The sequence below is a fragment of the Aspergillus puulaauensis genome, chromosome 1 (assembly GCF_016861865.1).
Source record: "Aspergillus puulaauensis MK2 DNA, chromosome 1, nearly complete sequence".
NCBI classification, from domain to species: domain Eukaryota; kingdom Fungi; phylum Ascomycota; class Eurotiomycetes; order Eurotiales; family Aspergillaceae; genus Aspergillus; species Aspergillus puulaauensis.
In genome coordinates, this window is record NC_054857.1 from 4,560,341 (window position 1) to 4,583,754 (window position 23,414).

Genomic DNA, 23,414 nt, shown 5'->3' on the forward strand with positions numbered 1-23,414 from the left:
GCGACCGTTGACTCTCGTTCTCGATGCGCACCAGTTGACTCGCCTACAGGATTCGACACTGGCTAGATGAACAAATCATTTGTCGCTACTACTTCCGAATAAACTTCGCGCACTGAAGGCTCGCAAGAACCGTCCGTTCCCTGTGCAAATCGGAGGTGTTTTGGTATCACCATGGCCCATCGGCCGCAGTACAATACCCGCTCGCCTTCCAACGATGCCATTCGAGGCGGCGCAGTTTCGCCGCGCATCGAACATTTCGACGGTGAAGTCCCGCCAGCACTCTCCCCGCTCGATGCGTTCGCGTTTCAAGGCCGGCTGCTGGCCCGCCAGTTGGAGGACTCCGCACGACGAGATCGACGATTGAGCCGCTTGCCCCCCTCCAGTGTTGCACGATCTTTGTCCCAGGGTCGACCGGGCTATTTCCGATCTCAATCGTCTAGCGATGCTTCACGCAGCGGTGCAGGAACGGCACTTACCAGGCAGCCAACCCAAAAGAATTATCCGGAACCGGAAGAGCCTCGCTTTCGCCCACAGTCCGAACACCCTCGGTTAAGCAGTATTTCCCATATTAGCAGTGAAAACAACTACTCAGGCGGGGATGATGCGACGCCGAAGAACGAGTCTCCTACTGCTGACAACGAAGGCTTCCGGTTTGATGCGGCGCGCGCCGAATCCCCGGAGTATGACAATACACTACGTGCTTCATCAGAAGGTCCGCGCCGGTTCTATGCTGCATCTCCTGTTGGACACGCGCTCCCCGCGCCGCAAAAAACTTCCTCGACCGATTCGGCTTCGTCCCGCTTGAATATTCCTCGCAGTCTTGCCCCGCCTGGCTCCCCGCTTTCCCGCCCGTCGAGCAGTTCTCGTGGACCCCAAACGGAGAGTTCAGACGATGACTACAGCAGCTCCAATGCTGGCTCAACCTTCTCAAACCAGCGCAAGCTATCTTCTAGTAGCGCGATGTCAACGCCGTATTCTCCTATGGCCTCAATGGCCCGTTCCCACCCTCGATCACCGTCTATAAGCTCTGAGGCATCGAACTCCAGCCATCTTCCGCGCCCGTCGTTCAATTTTTCCCGTCCTTTGAGCAGGTCTAGCACTAGCCTTTCTGCGCCCATTGGGCTTGGGGTATCGGAACAGCCGCCTTGCAACATGCAGGGCGCGATGAACCGTAGCAGCAAGCCCAGCCCGATTGTTCTGCCGGGAGGTTCTTCAGATATGCTTTCTACGCCAACGGATGACCCTTCCTCTTCCGTATCTTCCTATATATATGCCAAGTACGCACTTCCTCGCGGACGTGGGGTGCCTAGAGATTCGGTTGTTTTCTCCGGGTTGCAGACACCCCATTTTGAATGGCAGGAACCTCTATTTGAGAGCCCCGAGCAGCGGCCAAGGACCGCTGAACCTCAGAGAACTGTGAGGACGCCTTCCATATCACCGTCTCGTCCAGAGAACACCCAGAAAAGGCTATCGGCTCATGAACCTACGGTTCCTGACGATAGACTCTTAACGCCCGTGGTCTCCGCGTCATCAGCGCACACTACACCGTTGCCTGAGAAGCCTGAACCCGAGAGTGCCTCAGCTCGGGCCCGGAGCTCGGAAACGGCTAGAACTGATGATATCTCTGAAACAACGTCCTCTGCAGACTCTGCATCAACATTACGCCCGCAGACGGCGAAGACAGCCGCGACTTCTGCGGTGATATCCGCGGAGGAGCATGTCGCAAAGGGTATTGAGCTTCACGAGAAGGGGTCCTTGAATGAGTCTACATATCATTTGCGAATTGCCGCAAAACAGGACCACCCCGTTGCAATGTTACTGTACGCTTTGGCTTGTCGACATGGTTGGGGTATGCGGCCTAACCAACGGGAAGGCGTGCGGTGGCTGCGCAAGGCTATGGATTCAGTTGGACTGGAACTATCTGGCGGCGACTCAGACTCAGTTGTGTCAGCTAAAGCTAAAGAACTACAAAAGGCGTACCGGGCCCAATTTGCTCTCAGCGTTTATGAGCTCGGCGTCAGTCATCTTAATGGCTGGGGTATCGAACAGGACAAACCCCTTGCGCTGCGATGTTTTGAAACCGCAGGTCGCTGGGGAGACGTTGACGCCCTTGCTGAGGCGGGTTACTGTTACGCCGAAGGGGTTGGCTGTAAGAAAGACTTGAAGAAGGCGGCGAAGTTCTATCGCGAGGCCGAAGCCAAGGGAATGAGCATGGTTGGAAACAGTTGGTGAGTTCAACGCTCAGTTCCTCGGTATATTTGCTTGACTTCCAATCCGGTACTAATTCGATAATTGCAGGATATATAAGGCCAAGTACATGTCAGATGATGGGCCCGAGACCCGGTCTCGTGGCCGGCAGGCAAATACCCCGGAAAAGAAGGGGCGCAGCAAATCGCGAACTCGCAGCTTGTTCCAGCGCAAAAAGGCCCACCCCGCCGAAGCATAAATGGTTCGTTTTCGTGTTTCTTGGTAGCATGATTGCATTGGGAAAAGGCGATATCATAGACGACGTCAAGCAGAAACGCTTGGGGTTGTCGTAGGTTCATTTATTCTTGCATATTCATTTTCTTATGATTTCTCTTCACCTCTTTTTCCTCCCCCATTTTTTCCCCACTACTTTCTTCATCTCTTCTCTTGGGACGTTCTATGAGCAGACTTGAGCGAGTTTCCTCCATTTCACCTTGACGATCATCTTAATTTTTCACACTTCTATTTTCTGATCGCAAGACTTGTTTTTTTTTGCGGGCATCAATTTTCGCTTCTTGGATACCCTTCATTCATCTAATCACTGTGTGATGTCATGCTTCTATTCTAATATGCGTTCCTCAGCTGGACGACGCTGTCCCTTCTTTCTTTTCTTCTGTTCTCTTCTTTCTTACCTACTCAACTTCCCGGTGGCGGAATCAAATGATTCGTTGGCTTCCTAAGCTTCCTAAATGATCCTGACGAAATCCTACATTGCTCGAACCGTATCCCGTAACACTGGCTCATAGTGGATATTTTTTAGTGGCTGTGGCTTTGGACTTACAGCGGGAGGTGCATATCGTCCCTATTGACAGTGGGGTGGCATGACCCCTGTGTAGCACAAGTGGCGCTGATTCCAAATGTGAAGACGTACACCAAGTAAGCCATGCTTTGGACGTTCATTCCATTCGTATTCCACGGCGATTCCGCCGTTTGTTGCAGTGACAATCCGGGGTTGGCGGCGGTCAGTCGGATCTTCCCGCACTGTTGATGTTCGAGTCTGGCCGAGTCAGAGTCACGGGGCCGTTCGACTCGTGCAAAGATGGTCGAACCGTCGAACTCTTCTCTTCCCGCCGACTCCACAATAATTCGATTCCAGGTCTCAGACTTCTCTAAACGAGATAACCTCTCGAGCGTTCCTGGCCTGGTGTGATTCGCCCTAGTTGATCGAGAGTTTCGAGACCGCCCTAGCGAGCAGCGCCGTCGAGCTAGCATGCACCACCATATTAATCAACCGCAGGCCTGTGGTCGCAGTGGTTCCCTCCTTCAGTGCTAGCATCAGTCCGCCACTGGTCAGCACGGAGGATTGGCCAGAAACAGTCAAAGAAGGAAGTCTGACATTGACAGGGTCACACTCACACTGGCGCTTGTTGCACGGCTGGCGACTTCGACCAGTGAGCTAGCGCTCTCTGCGACTGGACAGCAGAGGAAGCCAACCCTGGTCCAGGCGTCGCCGAGTCGCCAGTCGCCACTCCAACTTCAGTCGCGCGGTGTCCGCGAGCGCATCCCATTCGCTTCCAGTTGCAAGGCCCGTATCGGCTACAGGGCTTCTGGCTAGCTCCGTCGAATTGCTTGGACTTTGTCGACGCCAGTTTCACTCCCGCCACAATTCGCTCAACGCCCTCGTCCAATGACTGGCCAGGCATGGGGCCAAGCACGGATCACCATGGGGAAATTTGGGGAACGACATTGGGTTGTTCAATGTTGTGTTCCATCCTTCTTGACATGCAGCAGCTGTCTTCCCTCCCTTTGTTACTTTGCCTTAGTGCCCCTGCGCCGCCAATAGATGCTTCTTTGCAGGGGATGGTCGGCTTTTTGTTTTGCGTGTCTCGATTTTTCGACACGCCTCGGCTTATCTGCCCTTCTGAAGGCCGTTGTTTCATGATGTCCGTCGCAGGGGGGGGTTAATGGATGCATGTCAAGTAGATCTCCGGTATCATACAGACTTCCGTCTCGACTGATTGCGCGAGGCTCACAGAGGCTTTATATTGTCGGCTCTGTTCCTGGACCCAAAGATCAAACAGGAAGAATCGCCGGCATCACCGGCATCTCCTTGGTACTTCCCCCCCCCTCTTTTCCGTAGTCGAGAATAGGATCATGTCACTACTCTCCAGAACGCCCAGCTTGATTCCTGGGCATCATCGAACCCTTGCCCAGCTCCACAAGCAAAGACCCGCGGTGCTTGATGATTCTCTCATGCCAGTGGCCACATGTGATCGCCTCAAGCCCCTCTGCAAGAATAGATAAAATGCTTAGGGATCCATCCCGCATTGCTAGCCAAATTTCCGTATCTTCCAAGCGTGGTGGTCGACCTTCTTTTTCCCTCTCCCAAAATAATCCTCTTATTGCAGTCCTCGTGATTGGGACAGCACCGAGGTCTTCACTTCACTTCACTTTACTTCCTGCCAGTCGTTCCCGCTTCTTATTTCCTTCATTTCCTTTTCTCTCGTTTACTTTGCGCGGATTTTCCGGGGCAGCTTTAGACCAGTGGTGAGACAGGTATCTGAGTTGCTTACTGTATGTTCTCTTTTCCTTCATGCACTCGAGAACCGACAACCCTTACAAGTCCCTAGTGAAACATTCAGCTTTTGTACTGTCTCACGAGGTACCCTTAACGCCATAGAGCCGCAGACTGCCTTGATTGGACGCATCCCCGCAGTATAATATGTCCGACAAAGCCGCAGTCGAAGAAGTCCCTTTGGGGACTACCGCGAAGCCCAGCTTCCTGGCTCGCGTGAAGGCTCATTTTAAGAAATGGTGGTGGGCTCACCTCATTGCCCTGGCCGTGATTGTCCTAGTTATTGCGCTCCCACTGTAAGTTTGCAAAAGAAGGCACCTTGGCCAAAAAAAAAAAAAATGAAACAAGCAACGGCTCAATTGACAACGTATCGGATAGTGTTTATGTCGGCTACCCGAGAATCGCCCAGGGCGATATCAATGACTCTACCCTTGATGTGACATCCATGGAGATCAGCGACCCCAGTCCCGATGGATTCCACCTCAACCAGAAGCAGGTCATTGGAAGCGGCAGTACATTCAAGCCCAAGCTCTACAGCTTTAATGCCGACGTCAGCCTCCTGGGCTCGCCTAAGTTTACGACTGTTACCGTCCCGGATGTTCAGGGCAGAGACGGATATGTGGTGAATATCAACCAGTGGGTTGATTTGAGCAGTGTTGGGGATTTCGAGGCTTTCTCAACCGCGGTGATGATGAACGAGGAGTTCAAGCTGAATATCTATGGCGAACCGCGCCTCAAGCTCGGTGCGCTGCCAACCATCGACATTGATTACAACAAGACGATCACCATGAAGGGTAAGACTGGAAAGGCCCAGGGTTGTTGCTATTCGAACGCCTACTAACCACGACTAGGACTCAACAAGCTTGAGGGTTTCAAGATTGAGAAACTGGGATTGAACACCAAACTCGGCCAGGGAAGGAATGCTGAAGGCACTGTGTTTATTCCTAACCCATCCGTTCTGACACTGACCATGGTACGAGTCGATTTTCTGCTGTTTTGTACCTTCACTTGCTGACTTGTGGCGTTAGGGCAACCTTACTTTGGACATTTCATCTAACGGCACCAAACTTGGCCAGTCTTTCTTGGACGATCTGGTGCTCCTTCCCGGTGACAACCATGTCCCCATGACTTCCTTTTTAGACATTACCGCTCTGGCCGACCTTCTTCCGGGCGATGGGATTTTGCCATTGACGATTGTTGGCAAATCCAGCGTATACAACAAACAACCTCTCTCGTATTTCACGAAGGCGCTGCAGGCAAACACGCTTAACACCAACGTAAACCTTAGCGCGGTTCTCGGCTGAGAGCCAGGCTGCCAGGGCAGAGCGGGTTAGTTCTCGTGTATGGCTATTTTCGTGAAGGGTGGCTTTTCATCTTTCGATCGCTTTTTCTTCTCCATATCTCTGTTTGTTATAATAATGTTCCGATACGACCGGATGGATCAGATACCATTATGAAGTTGCGATCCTGAGGGATCTATTCAATTCTATTGCTATATCTTCCTCCTCGTGTAACCGTGACTACTATCGATGAATACAAGCGTGGTCTATCTCCGATATTTTGGGATAGGTCGTTATCTACAGCGCCTGATAAGAACTTCGCGGTGACTCCAAGAAGCTCTTCTACTTCGCCTTGGCGGCCCACTTGGCCTTTGCTCATTATCCAACACCTTGGTCTATCGCAGCTCCCTCAGCTTGTTCTATCGTCATGGGGATGATAACGGCCGGTATACTCTTAGCTCGTTCTCTATCGGGTCGAGCTCCGATTACTGTAAGCCGTAAATATAAAGGTCACTTGGAGCCACTCAATATGGAGTTGCTACTTATACCGAATCAATTTTATTCCTTGGTTTTCTTCCCCTTAATAGTCCTCGTTATTCTTGTTATACGTTATGGGTATCCGGTTAAGAACATTTGCAGTGACTGCTCTGGCTACTATAAGCAGCGCATCTCCGCTTGTATATCCCCGAGACAGTTCGAGCTCAAACATCAGTTACGCTTTCACCTACTCCAATGGCCTGAATTTCACTCAGATGAACACCAGCCTACCCAATGTGACTATATTCGCAACCGGTATACCACTTCCCCAAGAACATTCTCCCCCCCTGCAAACTAACACCAACATAGGAGGTACAATCGCGGGCTCCGCGGCGGACAACACCGCAACAACAGGCTACCAAGCCGGCGCCCTAGGGATCCAATCCCTCATCGACGCCGTCCCCGAAATGCTCGATGTCGTCAACGTAGCCGGTATCCAAATCACTAACGTCGCCAGCGGCGACGTCTCCTCCTCTATACTGCTAAGCATGGCGCACCGCCTCAACAAAGTCGTCTGCAACGACCCAACCATGGCCGGCGCAGTCGTCACCCACGGCACGGACACCCTCGAGGAAACAGCCTTCTTCCTCGACGCAACAGTCACCTGCGGCAAGCCCATTGTGATCGTCGGTGCAATGCGTCCGGCAACAGCCATCTCGGCCGACGGGCCCTTCAACCTCCTCCAATCTGTGACGGTGGCTGCGAGTCCCGAGGCAAGGAATCGGGGGAGCTTGGTTGTTATGAATGACCGTATTGCATCAGCTTATTATGTCTCCAAGACGAATGCGAACACAATGGACACGTTCAAGGCCGTTGAGATGGGGTATCTCGGTGCTATTGTCTCGAACACGCCTTATTTCTTCTACCCGCCTGTTCTGCCGACGGGGAAGACTGCTTTCGATGTATCGGATGTCGCCTCCATTCCGCGCGTGGATATCCTGTACTCGTACCAGGATATGAGCAACGATACGCTCTTCTCTGCCGTCGAGAATGGTGCAAAGGGTGTTGTTGTACGTACCGCTATCCTTCGACCCACCCTCCTATATCTCTCCTCAATTATTAGCCCTACTATACTAACAAGATTTGCCCTTCACAGATCGCGGGTTCAGGAGCTGGCGCCGTCAACACTCCTTTCTCGACGGCCATTTCGTCTCTTGTTACAAAGCACCATTTCCCCATCGTTCAGAGCACCCGCACTGGCAACGGCGAAGTTCCATACTCAGAGTCTGGCGGTATCTCAAGCGGGTTCTTAAGCCCACCCAAGGCGCGTATTCTGCTCGGGCTGCTACTAGCGAAGGGACAAAAGGTTGAGGAAATAAGGGCGGCCTTTGGGAAGACTGGTGTTTGATTTTGGTCCACGAGCCTTTTTTTTGTACATAATCTGTCGAACGAAGAAGATCTATGTTTGCCATTTCCGCACGACATTCATATTTGGCCTGAATACTTGAATTTGCGTTAAATCACAATTCTAGAATCTAGAGCAATTACCGATGTCTTAAGATAATTGTTGTTATTGATAAAGAGAGATGACACCAGCATCGAACAAGATTGCGCCCGCCATTCCTGAGCGAATGAGCAGCTGCCCAACCACCGATAACGACACTATTGCAGGAATGAGGTGGCTTCTGAGTTCGACGATTGCGACACATACATGGGTACTGACTACTGAGGATCTGAACCAAAAAAACAAAGCAATTCATTCGAGGATGCCTCAAGCGGCGGTGGTTTCTTGTTTTTGCGCCATTTTGATTTCTCCCCACTTATCATTGGACTAGATAAGTACCTTGCGATCCTGGAGGATTCCCAATTCCTGGCTGGTCCTCTGAAGAATGCCTATAAGAACGCAGCATGCCTCTTATCGTGTGCTACGGGATTCTGCAAGCTTATCATTTCATTCATTCATCATTATCTTGGTTGAGCCGTATATGAATAATAAGACCTCCCCTCGATGTTACATTTGACGCTCGCAACCACTGGGAACGAAACCAACAAAGAATAAAAAGCCGCCCTTTTTGCTCCCTAATCTCGTACCATTTCGTCGTTACCTCGCAAAGGGTTGACTGATTTACATATCGTGCAGAGTGTTGTACCCCGTCTCGATGAGGCTTCGTGGGCCTCGAGCGTCCCCGCCGATATGCCAATAAAAGAGCCCTCCTAGACGTTCCCGCGTTACGAATTTCGCCTTTTGCTCTACCGTCTGTGGCGTGTCGTACGTTACGAACCCGCCGTCCCCTCCGACGCAGAACGCTGCCGCGACCTGGTTGTCATGATATTCCATCGCTCCAGGACGCGGGAGTTCGCTGTAGTCGAATACCCCATCTTCCCCGCCGCAGCCTACATACCGTTGACCGATGTTATTGCTGCCGAGAAAAGACCGACCATAGGCGGGGATACCGAGGAGCAGTTTCTTGGGATGGACGCCCTTTCCTAGGAAGTACTCCACAGCAGACTGGCATGATATTCCCGACCCATATGAGGGACTATATAGCTGGGCGTGGTGTCCGGTCTCAGCCCCCCATGGGCCAGCGAAATCATAACCCATGACATTGATCATATCGACATATTTTTGCGCTTTCTTGAGGTCAATGTGCTGGAGTGCCCACTGTCCTGCTGGAAGACAGGTTGCCAATACATATTGCGCCGCTGGGAAGTAGTCTCGCAGTCTAGAAAGGAAACGGATGTAGTCATGTCCTTGCTGTGAGTCTGCCGGATGTTCCCAGTCCACTTTTATCACGAATGTCAGTACAATACACGGCCAACAGAGGAGAACGCACCGTCGATGCCATCAAGGCCGAATTGGTCCACTAGTTGCCGGGCAGACTGAGCGAATGTTTCTGTGCGAGACTTGCTGCGAGCCACGGCGGCGAAGTTTTCGCTGCCTTTTCCACCTCCGCCGATCGAGAGTACAAGTTTCATTTTGGAATATTGTTGTTTGAGCTGTGCGAACGCCCGGAGACATCCGTTTGTGCCGTCAACAGGCATTTGTGTATCGGCCCACTCATCGCTCAGCTATTACAACAACCCCCTAGTCAGCAAGATTTCATCATGATACAGTGGCGACCCTAACTGCGAACTTGAGTAAGGGGAATTTACATAAACTGTGCCATCTTCTCTGACCCTAAATAAAGCAAACAAAGTTTGGTTAACAATCCGGTTCTACAACTGTGGGTTTGGCATCCTCAGGAGGTGCATGACTAGTATGTACCAGGCAAACGCGTAGAAGATATGAGAGACGAATCCCAATCTGAGCGACGACGGGGGCTGCTTGCGATATATGCGCCAATTCGGATAGTAGGCTGCGTTCAGAAAGAATGGGATTTCCGAGGAGCTGCCACTGGAGCGTTCTGCGGCTTTGCGGCGCCAGTGGGGGAAGATGGAGCCGGAGGAAAACATGGATAAGCGGCGAGAAGCGCCCGCAGTCGATGTTGCTAATGGAGAGGTATAAACAAAAGACTATATATAATTTCAGATACAGAAAAGCGAGAGTGAGAAAGAAGAGCGACGATTATGAAGAGCAAAAGAGCAGTTGCTCGATTAAGAACTGCGTCACGTGTGGGATGTTTGTGCCTGTCGACAGTTCCAAGCTGGAGATCTAGTTGTTTGTACAGGTTAAACCTGCGAATTGGAGCAGACCCGATTCTAAGGCTATTTTTGCTTTTATTTTGGCAACCGCGAGGAGAAAACTACATTAGAAAGCACGGCCATCTATTGGACTTTGAGGGAAGGCAACTGGGGCTCTCTAGTCTCTACAACGGTCATGACATTCATCGCCCACTAACTACGACTGAGATCGAGGCGCTGCATCTGCAGGTTTTTTTTCTCTGCCATATGCGCCTCAGCAAGCCATAAGCATGCCTTCCCCGCCTCCAAACACCGCCTCAGGTTGGGGGTGACGCCAGCTCTCCACGGCATGACCTTGCGCCCATTGCGAGGTTCCAGTCCAGTCGATATGCAGATCGCAGAACCAAGACTCCGCATTTCCGAATGCAACCATGATGGGAGGCAGAAGTGTGTGAGAGGGTCATCAGACTGCCAGTCTCCCGAGTCAAAACACGAGCGTTATTAATGCCAGAAAGCACAAGGCCCAAGCACTACACTACGGTGGATCGCTCACCCCCGCCTTCGATTCGCCCGCGCTATTTTTGTCATAAATTTCGCGGCCATGTTTCCTTTTTAATTTACAGAAAATTTGACATCCAGGATATCGACCGTGATGCTCGCCATTGGATGCACTGGGAGCGTTAATTATCTCGTCTGGCCGCCGAGAATGCAAGCTGGTGCAATTTGGCAACGTGTGGCTGGTTGTGAGCACCTTTCAGGCTTTCACCCAAGGGCCACCAGTGAGAAATAAACGTTATTATTGTGGCGAGAATACCACAAAATATAGCTTCGACTTAGCCTCGCTCCAAGACAAGACCCAGGCGCCGCTAGGTGGATCACGATCGAGATTCTCATCTCTTCTGACTTCCTCTCGAGGCGGCGAAGCTAGGTCTGGAAGGAGCAGCAAAAGGGGAAACCAACAACAAATTGCCAGGAACAGAGCGTGAATGCAGGAAGAACCATGAATTTTTGATCCTCGCCTAGTCAATTGGATTAGACAAGAACAACGCCCTTTGAAGAAACTGAGGGATCGCCTTGCCCCCTTGTCAACCGGCAACCCGATCCCTTTGCCTCAACAATTTGCTTTTTCCTCATGCGCCTCAAGGCCTAAAACTTTAGCTTGAGACTTTGGGCATGCGTTTGCTGACAGCCTGACAATCTGAGTGACCTGTCTCGTGCTTTGCGGAGAACATTCTCGCCACCGAGTCACCGCATGGCATATTCTTGGACTCAAGACATTCATGACGCAGAAACATATGCGCGTCCATATACGGAGTATGCGAAAAGCTGACACTGGATGTCTGTAGGACAAAAGAACAAGCAATGCACCCAATGTGCTCCTGACAGTAAATACTTTCTGGTCAGGACCCCATCCGTCGACGAAATTCAAATCATGCTACAAACGAAGTCGTAGCCCTATAATACTCATAATACTCATACTAACTCCAGTTGCGCCTCGAAAACCCTACGTTCGATGTAGCTGCAGAATCAGACGCCTTTGGCATTGAAGCAACGGCCGACGTGACCATGCCCATACCGAAATTACTCCAGATTCCAGACACACAAAACCACTGGAATGCAGGGGGAGAAGTGACAGTGACCTCCTGGAGCCCTGAGAGAGGTGTCGTTGAATCCTTGCTGGTTGCTGGAGATGTTGCGCTCGGTAAACTTGCCAAAAGGGCAAATGTATGAGCTAAAGATTTGAGAGTGCATACAAATACGTGATGAAACAATAGACATAGACAGGCAATTATTATTTACAGCAGAACTGCAATCTCCTTTTTTCCCAATTTTGTCATGCCATAACTTTATGTAAAGATGCAGGATGTTGGCCTGAGGACCACATGCAACTAACCCGTTATGCACGGAGTTAACAATGACAAAGGAACGATGACAAAGGAATGATTTGCGCCACCGCTTTCCATATTTGTAAGCATTTCTAGTTCTGCCTCGAAGCTCCCTTAAGGTTATTGCGAAGGTCATTGCGAATTTCTCTTGCTCATGACCTTCTAGCAGTTCGGTGCCTTTTATTACGCTTGTGTTTTCCTTGTGACGCAGTCATTTAACACCTTCACCTCCGGAGCGCCATGGCTGCAGACGTTAGCTATGCTGCATCTCAAATTGTGTCCACAGATCGCACCCGTGATCCGGACTCCGACCAGTTCTCCTTCGTCCCCTTCCTACGCAAGAACTATGGCTTCGGCCTCGTCAGCGATGTCCCTGTCTGCAAGGCTTACAGCGAAGGGCATTGCCCATTGGGCCCTGCCTGCCCCGATCGGCACCCGACCCCTTCACGAGTAACCACATCGACTACCACGGCCTCCGGGTTAGCGCCATCGACCACTCACGGATCCCTTGTCTGCAAGCATTTCCTCAAGGGCCTCTGCAAAAAGGGTATCAAGTGCGAATATCTTCACGAATACAACCTTCGGCGCATGCCGGAATGTCAGTCTTTCTCCCGGTCTGGATACTGTCCTAACGGGGATGACTGCTTGTACCAGCACGTTCGCGAGCAGGCCCGCCTCCCCCCATGCGAACACTACGACCAGGGATTCTGTCCACTCGGCCCTATATGTGCGAAACGGCATGTCCGTCGGGGTCTTTGTCAATACTACCTTGCTGGGTTCTGCCCCGAGGGGGCCTCTTGCGCCGATGCCCATCCCCGGTGGTCAGAGAACTTGCCCAAGCCATCGATACGGGTGGAAAAAACAGAAGAGGAGCTAGAGAACGAGAGGAACCTAATTCGCGAAGAACAGGAGCGAGAGCGAGAAAGAGAGCGTGAATGGAGGAGCGAACGTGGCCGCGGAGGGTTTGGAATGCGCGGCCGGTATCGTGGCAGAGGGCGAGGGTAAATCAAGCGATATGATGGTGGAAGCTTGCATCTATACATCTACATGCGTTTCGAGGACCACGAGGGCTGGAGTATCTTCAGCCAGTATTCACCGATTATCGCTCTCGGTTGATCGACTTATCCAGGAGTATAACATCGATACGTGCCTCCGAACCACCGCGCCATGTGCGCCAAATCCAAACAACCTACTCAAACCCTGGGGTCTGAATAACGACAAATGTCAGCCGCGTAAGCGGGTTTGAAATACACAGAAGCAGACTCTGGCAGAGGAACGGACCTCTACGACTTTTGATCTGATTCATTCGCTTTTATCAAGCCTTAAGAACTGATACCACATGTACACATGCTATTGGAGTTGTTTACTTTAGATAGTTGTTGCGAATGCATAGGGCCCAACGGCTACCATGAATACGATTATAATTGTTCATTTGAACTATTTCCTAAGTAATGTAGCCAACAGTAGCTATTTTTGAGGTCGTACGCAGCGGCCGAGTATAACATAGTAAATAGTAGCGGTGTGCAAATGCCCAGGCCCAAGTGCCACTACTCTGAGAAGAAGACACCCCTCCATGGGCATTCATCTTCCACTGCGGCCCTGGGAGTCCATGCATCCCCACCCAAGCAATTGTGGCAAACAGAAGCGCTGGTAGATCACAACATTATGAGGCCAGAGCATACAATTGATATTTCAGGTAAATTTTTACTCCGTAAATCCGAATGCAGTTCCAGTATTTCCATAAAACCGGCCAATTTTGCTGAAAATCCCGGGATTACACCAAATCGAAACATGTCTAGAAGCTGGCGGGCATTTGTCAAGTCTGTGTAAGACTGAACTAACAAGAAGCATGTGGGGGAGACCCGCGGATTGCATGGTTGGGCCAATCAGCAGCAGGCGGGGCCGCATCTGTAATCGATGACAAAATCCAGAGCTTCACATTTAGGACATTATCTAATCCCTCCTCAGCTCTTATAAGAAGCAACTGCTCATCCAATTCTTCGGCCCCTTTCTTAACTTAGACCATTATCACTCTACCACCCTTCCTTACAGCTCCTTCCCCCCTTTCGAGGTCACAAACCGTCACAATGGCTCCCAAGGTTGCTATCGTCTTCGTACGTACCCCGCATCCATTATGCTGCAGGGAAATAATTGCCGAAAGCACCATCTAACGCTCATGTTTGATCTAGTACTCTTTGTACGGCCACATTGAGAAGCTGGCCCAGGCCGAACTCAAGGGTATTCAGGCCGCTGGTGGCTCCGCCGATCTCTACCAGTATGTCCATGCCCCGCGCCATCACCAAGACATCAAAGCTTACAATACGTCACTAGGATCCCCGAGACCCTCCCCCAGGAGGTCCTCGACAAGATGCACGCTCCTAAGAAGTCTTCCGTCCCCGTCTTGGAGAAGCCCGAGCAGCTCCTTGAGTACGATGCCGTCCTATTCGGTATTCCCACCCGTTACGGTAACTTCCCCGCTCAGTGGAAGACCTTCTGGGACCGCACTGGCGGTATCTGGGCCACCGGTGGCTTCTACGGCCGCTACGCTGGTCTCTTCGTCTCTACTGGCACCCTTGGAGGTGGTCAGGAATCAACCGCTCTCGCCTCGATGAGCACCCTCTCCCACCACGGTTTCATCTACGTACCCCTTGGCTACAAGACTGCCTTCCCTCTTCTCGCCAACCTCGATGAGGTCCACGGTGGTAGCGCCTGGGGTGCTGGTACCTTTGCTGTACGTCTATCCTGTCCAGAGAAAAAAATGTTTAGGGAATTAGAGACTGATCTTTTGTGCTATAGGGTGCCGATGGCTCTCGCCAGCCCACTCCTCTCGAGCTCCAGATCGCCGAGACCCAGGGCAAGTCCTTCTGGGACCACATTTCTCGTGTTAACTTCGCGTGACTGCATGGCAGCGGGGAGAACAAGTCCGGGGCACAGCCTGCTCAACAGCAAAAGGAAACAAAAGCGACACCCCAGAACGAAACTCAGCAGCAGGGTTCCCAAGCGGCGAATGCAGAGAGGGACAGCGAAGGCGGCCCTTGCGGGCTTCCTAAGAAGTGTAACATTCTCTGATCGGCTCGCTGATATACCCCTGGTTGTTTTGTCCGTTTGACGGTGTCGTCTTTGCCCTTTAGCTACAAGGAGACTTGATGATTGATGATTTTAAAGTTTATATAAGAAAATAATTAGAAATTGATTCAAATATTCATTTTTATATGCTTCATTTCCGTTGAGATTCGTGAAACGCTATATTACACACAACAACATAACACACCGTGAAAAGTAAAACAATATCTATAAGAATTTGCCCTTAGAAAACCTCGATCCAAAATCCGCAGCTTTACTCATCATCTCCCTCCGTTGCGCGTGCGTCAGCTTCGAGGACAGCGCCATATCCTTCTCCCTATCAAAAGCCCTCTTACTAGGATCATCCTCCTCCTCTTCCCCATCCTTCCCCTTCTCCTTCTCCTTCCTCTTCTTCTCCTCAACCAACGATCCCGCCTCATCTTTCCTCACCCGCTCATTATACCTCTGCACCTTCTCCCTCATAGCCTGCGCAGTCTTATCATCCGCACCCGGCCCAGCAGACGAAACACCACCAGCACCAGGAACAGAGATTCCCATCGCCTGGTCTTGCAACCTCCTCATTTTCTCCTCCGGCGTCTCAGTCCACGAACTATCCACCCCTCCTCCGCCGGCCGGCGCATTCCCAGCCCGCGGCCCGCTCTGGAACTTCCGGTTCCGTAATTTCGTAGGATCAACGCGGGACCGATCTGAGTCCCCCGTGGGCGGCGCGAGCATCCATGCGTCGCGCTTCGGCGCAGGTTTCTCTTCTTGCCCTTTCTCTGCGTTTAAAGGCGGGGTTGTGGATTGGGTGCTTGGCTGCTGTTGTGCTTGTGGGATTGAGCCTTCTGGTGGCGGGAGACTAGGGCCGAAGTCATCGTCGTCCGAGTCGGAGTCCGAATCTGAGTTATCGCTGTCGTTGTTGGAGGTTGGCGGTGGGAGTGATGGGCCGATGACTTTGCGGCGCTTGTCGGCGGTGTTTTCTGTATCTTGACTCGTCGCTTCGGGCGCCGCAGAGGGCTCGAGTTTTCGTTTTGACGAGTTGTCCATGGTTTAAGTGTGTATTGTGAATGAAGGAGAGGAAGTATGTCGGGGTTCGAGCCGATGGATTGAAGGATGATTTTGGTGCAAACAGATCAAACATCTTGTTAGTGTCCTGATTAGGCAATCGACCACCTCGGCGGGTCTCACTCCAAGTCCATATGGCCGTTAAGCTGGGATGAAAAGGAATATCGAAGTGGTATTCTTCATATTATCTAACCGCACGCGACGGTTTCAGATCATGCCTGACACAGAGTGTCCATGGTTGAGATACCAAGGCAATATCTACTATCACTTTCGCTTCATTCGTGTAATCAAGGTGAACTATCTATTCACATGTACCGAGCCATCTACTTGGCCAGATATACTAACCTAAAGACACTATCTAGAGTCGCTCTACAACCTTGACCACTATCCAAAACCGTAGCCAAATACCTAACGGGCCCCGTATAAATGGCAGGTGCCATAACCATTCGGTCCAGTGAACTAAGTACGATACATGTTCGAACGGGCATGGTCAAGGGTGGCCTATCGAATTAATATCGGATACCGGTGCGGATAGGATGAATGGGCAGGTGCGGCGGCTCGGAGAACATCGACCGGTCACCTTAGACTAGCTCCCTTGAACCTCTTAGCAAGCTGTTCACTTTCAGATTTGGGAGACTCAGCCCTTGAGGAAAGGTAACGTTTTCCGGGCTGGGGCACAGGGCGTGAAGAATCCAGCCAGGGACGCTTGGGGGGCCGCTCACCGCTTTCCTGAAGAATTGCCATTAATGTTGCCCATCCGGGGGTATTGATGAGCTGTAGACCATCTGTGGGATTCTGGGTTGTAGCCACACGGCAGAGGAGTGCTTCCTCGTCCTAGTTTTTGGGTGATGTGCAGTTAGTTGATGCTTCTCGGAGCAGCCCGAGCGATGCGATGATAGAACTTACCTTGCTGAAAGTAGACAAGGAGCGAAGGAAGCATAGCAGATGGAAGTCGGACACTGCACGGATTGCTCTATCTGGGTCTTGGGACACTAATTTCCGAGCTAAACTGCGTAATTCCTGCCCCTCGCCAATAACCTCGCGGTTTTCAATCGGGTATGTGCTGTCAATGAAAAGCGGTTTGGAATCCGTGGGGAATCCGTGGGTCAGAGTAACCAAAAGATACTCGACCGGGAAGCTTGGTTTTGCGTTTACCTGCGCGGACACTCCGTATTCGTTGATCTTCCGATAGAAGACCTCGGGTATGTACCGCGATTTGCTGTCGCCATCCTCCTCCGATTGTACCAGCATTACCGACGGCTCGGCGGACGGCTCAATTATATCGGCCCTAATCATCTCCACTGCTGAAACCGAGGCCTGGTAAGAGCTGATGGCGATAGCCCCCTCATCGTCTCCACTAACAACACAAGTCACAAAGTTGGACCCGAAATGGCCGGTTCGGCTCCACCTCGTTGTCTTGGGGTGCTGTGTTTGTAAACGTGACGCAAAGGCGATTTCCAAGGAAGAAAGGTAGTACGAGTCAATATGTCGTTTGCAGATAACGGAACCATCGCCTCGCCCAGAATCGAGCAGGTCAGTAAAAATGACCCCAACCTTTTCAAGACCGCAAAGACGTGCAACTTCGTCCACTTCCTTTTCTTTCTCCCAGTCGTGCAGTGTAACCCCATCAACTTCATCCACTTGCGGTGGCTCGTAGATTGCCTGTACGACAGCCTTAACTCCGAGGGGCGCCTCTGTGTATTCTTCAAATGTGCCATAAAGATATCCAAGGCGCTGGGTGCCCGACTTGCGCCAGAAGTCAAGTAACGAATTGATGAGGTCAGGCGTGGAGAATTCTACATGGTCAACCATGCGATATTCTTGAGGTTGCAGACTGATTGCACTTGGCTGACATTTGGTGCAAATTCCTTCCGGCCAGGGCGGATGGCCAGAGGGGCAATCTGGTCTTACCCGGTAGTATGGCTCATTGAGGGGCGGCATGAAGGAGCTCCCGAGTTCGGGTTTATTCGTCGCAGCGTTGATTTTGCGCAGGTATGAGTGAAATGATAGGTGCTTAATCTTCTTTTCTCCTAGATACTTCGGGTCGTAAGGTTCAAGTGGCATGCAGTAATCGCACATGCCCTTTGCACTGTGTTTACACATCTTGTTGTCACGGGGTCGATGGATTTTCCCATCCTTCTTTTCCAAGCGGTCGTCAAGAGCTGACTGTCGAACTGCTTCCCAAGGGTTCTTGACGGTAACAGAAGCGGTGTTGGACGGTAATCGAGAACTGTCTGGAGCTACAGGGGCTCCATTAAGACGTCGTGCAGATGATCCTGCAGCAACTCCATTGCTGGCGCCATCTTGAAGATCCTGCTTCGATTGGTATCCAATGTAGAGTTTGTCACCATGCCTAGATTTCCAACGTTAGAGATTGTTTGCCACAGCGTTATTGCTGTTGCTAACTTTAATCCAACCTGCTCAAAAGAGACTCCATCTAATGTATCCAGAATCCGCTCATCGCCAGCAGCTCCAATAGGCTTGTTGGAAAGTTTAATCGAGGAAGGTTCGACATCGGAGGGGAGATGTTCCAGAATCTAAAGCTCAAATCAGTGTCTGTCCGCCCACCATGCACAAAACAGAAGCAAAACAGAATAAAATATAAAGACAATATAGAGAGGCTATACCTTTGTTTGAAGAGAGGGAAACAAATCTTGCGGGCTGACGTTCAACCGAAACTGGCCGTTCCGGCTCTCGAATCTCAGAATGATCGTGCGGGACGCCATGACGACAGCTCGACGGAGATAGATTGACGGACCTAGACGTATCTAAAGGCAGAAATCAATACTGTCGGTGTGAGTTCATTCCGATAAGGATGACAGTTTCTGAGATAGAAAGGAGTGGAATGGGAAGGCAAAAGAAGATAGTTGAAAGATACAAGTCAGGTCAGCGGCTCTGTGTGGCACTTCAGTCCATGTCGTAATGCCTACTGTATTCTGCCGGTCATATGTGACCGCCTATCTAACCGCCTGCTCGTTACATTGATCCATGGACATTCTCCATCTCATCAAACATACTCGACTTCTCTAACCTTAACTTCCTTAAGTGAGCGATGGTTAGTACGGCATGTAACGGAAGTCTAACGTGCGGAAAGTTGTGGCCATGTCTGCGGAAGTGCCATGTCCCACGCGTCCAGTACCTCAGCCTGTTTACTCTCTAGGTGATTTTGAATTACAGCGGCCATGAAAGCAATATACTTCATTATTGACATCAGGAGCGGACATGTCCTCCTGCTGATCAAACTCCCGCTTTTGTAAGCATGATCGGAAGGGATATTAACAAAATTTCAAGGTAAAGCGCGGCAAGCAAGCAGGTGGCGGACGTTGAGCCATGTACAATATTAATTGATTGGTGTTAAGCATAGCATACAGTACATTAACAAGCAAGATATACACACGAGAAACAAATAAATCATTTTTCCGATACCATAGCTCTCAGCCTTTCCTCCAGGACCCGTCTCCCTTCCGTGGTCTTCCACACATCATGCGGCGCATCCTTGACAATATCCCAATTTTTGAGATTCTTCGTAATGCTTGTGAGATCCTCCTGCTTATCAGCCCACTTATCACTTTTCTTTACTTCGTCCCCAGAGCTAATAACCATCAACGGTGTATCAGCCATCTGAACATGCCGCGCAGCTTGAATCTCAGATGAGGTCAAGGACTCGGCGACTAGGTTCTCCTGGAGCTTCGCACGGATGAATTTGCCCGTTTGATAGGAACTGCGGCCGAAAACACGGTCCTCGCGCGTACGATGCCTGAAGATAGCCCCGAATATACGGTCAAGGCCTAGCGGTGAAAGTATGCCGCGGACCCATAGAGCGAAGCCGTAGCCCGGATCGCCGATGTCGGATAGGTAGTCTTCGTGCAACGGATCTATTAAGAAGATGCCGTTGACCTCGAGTAGGTGGCGACTCGCGAAGATCCGGTTGTATATACTTCCCACGCCTGCAGAGACGAGGACCCAGGGGCCTTCTTCACCAGCCAATGCGAGCGCCTCTGAGAGTGCATCTGAGGCCATTCCAGCTGAGAATGGGGAAGGGGCATTGTCAGACCACCCGATTCCTGGTCTATCCCAGTAGCAGTAGCGGGATATAGCACCCTTTTGCTGAAGCTCGTCGATGAATGGTTGGAGAGTATGTTCGACAGGCCATTCACCACCTTCAACGAGAATGGTTGGTGTTGAATCATCATCGGTCGAGTTTCCTACACAGTCAAGATGTATCTGGTAGTTGTTACCGGTGACGTAGAATTTCTGCCCTGGGGCTTGGAGGGTGGCGTCTCGCGCTCGGAGCGCCAGTGTGATCATGAAAAGCACGGAAATTATGGCAATGATGGCCATGAAGAGAGTCTCAGCTAGCACGGCGAGCCATTCTCGTAGAGACCGGCGGGTCTCCTCACGGCCTGTGAGCCGCTCTTCCTCCTCTCGTTTACCCCAAGCAACGAAACGGTTCTGCATAATATTGTAGACTGCGATGAGGGTTGCCCAGACCACAGTAGCTATGCCGACCCAGCCTTCCTCAAGTCGTATGCGTGGCACTGCGACTGTTATGCACATGTCGATGAATAAGAATAGGGCGAGCACAAGACCCCATACTGTCATCGGTTTCGAGGGGACGGCGAAGAAGATGAGCCCGAACAGAAGGTATCCAACCGTTAACGTAGTGTAGGCAAAGGCGAAGAAACCCGATCCGCGAGTGTGTAAAGCCGGTGCACTGACGAAGAGGGATACAAGTAGGAATGTCCACCAGATGAAGCTGACGGCGAGAAAGGTAGAGGTGAGACCCCGTAGAGCTCGAACGCTCCAGAGGTTGTAAGGAGAGACCTAAAGCAGGGGTTAGTTTTCAATCTCAATAAGTGAACGAAGATTTATGAGCTCGCAAACATACAGCAGGGTCATCAGGACTCAAATACCGCTCGGTCTCGCGAGGGAGAAGTCGAGTTCTCTCATCTGGAGCCGGATATTGTTCTCGATCCTCCCCCTCTTGATGCTCATCTTCTCGATTCTCGTGCGTCTGTCGATTAAAAATATTAACCATGATGCCGGATATGTACAGCTGGTTTATCCCACGGTCTGGAAGAGGTGGCCACGGGAGACTGGAATCTCCAGTTTATAAACCAGCGGCGATCAAGATGACGGTGTTGACGTCATTGCAGCAACATTGCTGAGAACCATCCATGGAAGATCGTGTATCGTGATCGGTTGTTTATACCACCATGTTGTCTATTAGTTGGAATTAGCTCTGTCAATGTATAGAAGAGGAGTTGCTTTGGAGTAGTGCGCACATCCAAGTTGGATCTCAAAAGCCGACCCGCGTTTGTAGACAGTAGAGGTAGAGAGAACGGGTGGGGTTGACCAAGCTACTGAAGCTTTCCTCCACAAAGCAGCCGACATCTCCATTCCTCGCCTGCTTTATATCATTCCAAACACTACAGCGCACCTCATCCATAAACAAACCATGAGCGACCTGCAGAAGTCCTTCGCGAAATCGAAACTAGCCAAGCTACCCCCGGAGCCCCCTCCCATTCCTGAGACGCTCGCCGAGGAGGATGGCGAGTCTTCAGCCTCCTCAACAGATACGGTGACTCCTTCGCCGACCAAACAGTTATTTGCCAGGCCTGGAGGCCGTCGAGGGTGCGCAAATTTTATTTTCTTATGTTCTGCTACGAGATATACGATCTGAGACTAATGCCGGGCACAACGAGCAAGATAGATCATCAACGTCCCTAGAATGGACCGACTTCTTCGCCCGGGAGCTCTACCTCTCGCGAACAGTTAACGATATTGACATAGTGCATCATGCATACCTTACTCCGCCGACAGGCTCAGCTCCACTATTCGTCATGCACCATGGCGCTGGTTCTTCTGGCCTTTCCTTCGCAACCTGCGCCGCAGAGATCCGCAAGATCCTCCCTGACGCCGGTATACTTTCGCCGGACGCTCGAGACCATGGCAGTACATCTGTAAGCAGGGCCAGTGAAGACGGGGATGCCGAACCCGCGAAGGTCCAGCTTGATCTGAGCTTGGATACATTGAACCAAGACCTCCTCTTCGTTATCCGTGAAACGCAGGCCAAGATGGGCTGGGAGGCTCTGCCGGATATCGTCCTTGTCGGACACAGTTTGGGAGGTGCCGTTATCACGGACGTTGCGAAAAATGGTGAACTAGGTGCAAAGCTACTAGCATATGCTGTTTTGGATGTTGTCGAAGGTACGCTATAATCTCATCCTGAGCATTAGGGCCTGGTTGCTCACGGTCAATAGGGTCTGCAATGGACGCGCTCCAAAGTATGGAAACATATCTCTCAACTCGACCATCACGCTTCCCATCCGTAGCTTCCGGGATAGAATGGCAGTACGTCTCTCCACTCCAACTTGCAACCCACAAAGCCTTGCTAACGATTGCCTACACAGCACACGATCGCGCACAATCCGCAACAGAACCTCCGCCCGCGTCTCGGTCCCATCCCTCATCTACCATGAAGATACACCCACAGACCCAGCAAAACCTTGGGTCTGGCGTACTAACCTCGCCGAAACGAAGCCCTTTTGGGAAGACTGGTTTGTCGGCTTGAGTCGGAAATTCCTGGAGGCTCGCGGAGGGAAGCTTTTGCTTTTGGCTGGCACTGATAGACTGGATAAAGAGTTGATGATTGGCCAGATGCAAGGTCTGTTCTTAATTTCCGTTTTTACTCAAGTGAAGAGTTGCGCATGCTAATCGTTGAATGTGCAGGGAAATATCAACTCCAGGTCTTCCCGGACGCAGGTCACTTTATCCAAGAGGATCAACCTGCCAGGACAGCGCAGATCCTTGTAGATTTTTACAAGCGGAATGATCGCAGTGCACTAGTTCTTCCTCCCAAGGTAGCCGATATGCAGGCATCCTCAGCCATGAAAAAAGGAACAGGCACTGGCTTGCCTTTGGGGAAACCCGAGGGTGGGAGTACAGGTTCTCTTAAACGGTCTTAATTGACAAACCTCACATCTTACACATATATAATACTACGCCGGGTACGGTGAAGCTGGTCTTCGGTACATGTAATAAACGAAGAGGGCGATTAGGAAAAGAATATTATATTTCAAATTAACGAACCCTTATGCCTTGAAAGCTGCTTGCTAGTAGTTACGTGATAGTAAATATCCAACCACCCCGAAGGAATTTTAGAAAAAAACAAAACATAAAAAACACCAATGCCATCTTCAACCCAGCCGGGACGCCGTCAGGTTGACCTGCCAAAAGTCCATGCAAAACGGATTATAT

At 51.0% G+C, this 23,414-nt stretch overlaps 11 protein-coding genes across 11 annotated transcripts; 6 read left to right on the top strand and 5 right to left on the bottom strand.

Annotated features, from left to right (window-relative positions):
- Window positions 1–171: 171 nt before the first annotated feature.
- On the top strand, window positions 172–2,446 carry APUU_11812S (uncharacterized protein; the record flags this gene model as incomplete). Its single annotated transcript, XM_041697944.1, has 2 exons — window positions 172–2,228; window positions 2,299–2,446. The coding sequence occupies 2 exons, from the start codon at window positions 172–174 to the stop codon at window positions 2,444–2,446; spliced, it is 2,205 nt and encodes a 734-aa protein (XP_041551178.1).
- A 957-nt stretch (window positions 2,447–3,403) lies between these two features.
- On the bottom strand, window positions 3,404–3,890 carry APUU_11813A (uncharacterized protein; the record flags this gene model as incomplete). Its single annotated transcript, XM_041697945.1, has 2 exons — window positions 3,404–3,578; window positions 3,604–3,890. 2 exons carry the CDS (start codon window positions 3,888–3,890, stop codon window positions 3,404–3,406), a joined length of 462 nt encoding a protein of 153 aa, XP_041551179.1.
- A 1,317-nt stretch (window positions 3,891–5,207) lies between these two features.
- Window positions 5,208–6,066, top strand: APUU_11814S (DUF3712 domain-containing protein; the record flags this gene model as incomplete). Its single annotated transcript, XM_041697946.1, has 3 exons — window positions 5,208–5,556; window positions 5,614–5,735; window positions 5,791–6,066. 3 exons carry the CDS (start codon window positions 5,208–5,210, stop codon window positions 6,064–6,066), a joined length of 747 nt encoding a protein of 248 aa, XP_041551180.1.
- Window positions 6,067–6,653: 587 nt separating this feature from the next.
- Window positions 6,654–7,927, top strand: APUU_11815S (asparaginase ahrA; the record flags this gene model as incomplete). The annotated part of the gene is made up of 3 exons (XM_041697947.1): window positions 6,654–6,834; window positions 6,889–7,589; window positions 7,676–7,927. The coding sequence occupies 3 exons, from the start codon at window positions 6,654–6,656 to the stop codon at window positions 7,925–7,927; spliced, it is 1,134 nt and encodes a 377-aa protein (XP_041551181.1).
- A 717-nt stretch (window positions 7,928–8,644) lies between these two features.
- APUU_11816A (glycoside hydrolase family 18 protein) lies at window positions 8,645–9,972 on the bottom strand (the record flags this gene model as incomplete). Its single annotated transcript, XM_041697948.1, has 4 exons — window positions 8,645–9,303; window positions 9,354–9,588; window positions 9,673–9,697; window positions 9,785–9,972. The coding sequence occupies 4 exons, from the start codon at window positions 9,970–9,972 to the stop codon at window positions 8,645–8,647; spliced, it is 1,107 nt and encodes a 368-aa protein (XP_041551182.1).
- A 2,294-nt stretch (window positions 9,973–12,266) lies between these two features.
- Window positions 12,267–13,031, top strand: yth1 (cleavage polyadenylation factor RNA-binding subunit YTH1; the record flags this gene model as incomplete). The annotated part of the gene is made up of 1 exon (XM_041697949.1): window positions 12,267–13,031. One exon carries the CDS (start codon window positions 12,267–12,269, stop codon window positions 13,029–13,031), a length of 765 nt encoding a protein of 254 aa, XP_041551183.1.
- Window positions 13,032–14,113: 1,082 nt separating this feature from the next.
- On the top strand, window positions 14,114–14,924 carry pst2 (putative NADH-quinone oxidoreductase Pst2; the record flags this gene model as incomplete). The annotated part of the gene is made up of 4 exons (XM_041697950.1): window positions 14,114–14,140; window positions 14,216–14,301; window positions 14,358–14,757; window positions 14,823–14,924. The coding sequence occupies 4 exons, from the start codon at window positions 14,114–14,116 to the stop codon at window positions 14,922–14,924; spliced, it is 615 nt and encodes a 204-aa protein (XP_041551184.1).
- A 393-nt stretch (window positions 14,925–15,317) lies between these two features.
- APUU_11819A (GPALPP motifs-containing protein 1) lies at window positions 15,318–16,136 on the bottom strand (the record flags this gene model as incomplete). The annotated part of the gene is made up of 1 exon (XM_041697951.1): window positions 15,318–16,136. The coding sequence occupies one exon, from the start codon at window positions 16,134–16,136 to the stop codon at window positions 15,318–15,320; it is 819 nt and encodes a 272-aa protein (XP_041551185.1).
- A 594-nt stretch (window positions 16,137–16,730) lies between these two features.
- npl4 (nuclear protein localization protein 4) lies at window positions 16,731–18,880 on the bottom strand (the record flags this gene model as incomplete). The annotated part of the gene is made up of 4 exons (XM_041697953.1): window positions 16,731–16,988; window positions 17,061–18,507; window positions 18,561–18,691; window positions 18,782–18,880. The coding sequence occupies 4 exons, from the start codon at window positions 18,878–18,880 to the stop codon at window positions 16,731–16,733; spliced, it is 1,935 nt and encodes a 644-aa protein (XP_041551186.1).
- A 685-nt stretch (window positions 18,881–19,565) lies between these two features.
- On the bottom strand, window positions 19,566–21,192 carry APUU_11821A (uncharacterized protein; the record flags this gene model as incomplete). The annotated part of the gene is made up of 2 exons (XM_041697954.1): window positions 19,566–20,978; window positions 21,043–21,192. 2 exons carry the CDS (start codon window positions 21,190–21,192, stop codon window positions 19,566–19,568), a joined length of 1,563 nt encoding a protein of 520 aa, XP_041551187.1.
- A 420-nt stretch (window positions 21,193–21,612) lies between these two features.
- ppe1 (putative ribosomal protein/carboxylic ester hydrolase (Ppe1)) lies at window positions 21,613–23,122 on the top strand (the record flags this gene model as incomplete). Its single annotated transcript, XM_041697955.1, has 5 exons — window positions 21,613–21,788; window positions 21,868–22,364; window positions 22,418–22,508; window positions 22,568–22,821; window positions 22,887–23,122. 5 exons carry the CDS (start codon window positions 21,613–21,615, stop codon window positions 23,120–23,122), a joined length of 1,254 nt encoding a protein of 417 aa, XP_041551188.1.
- Between the last annotated feature and the right edge of the window lie 292 nt (window positions 23,123–23,414).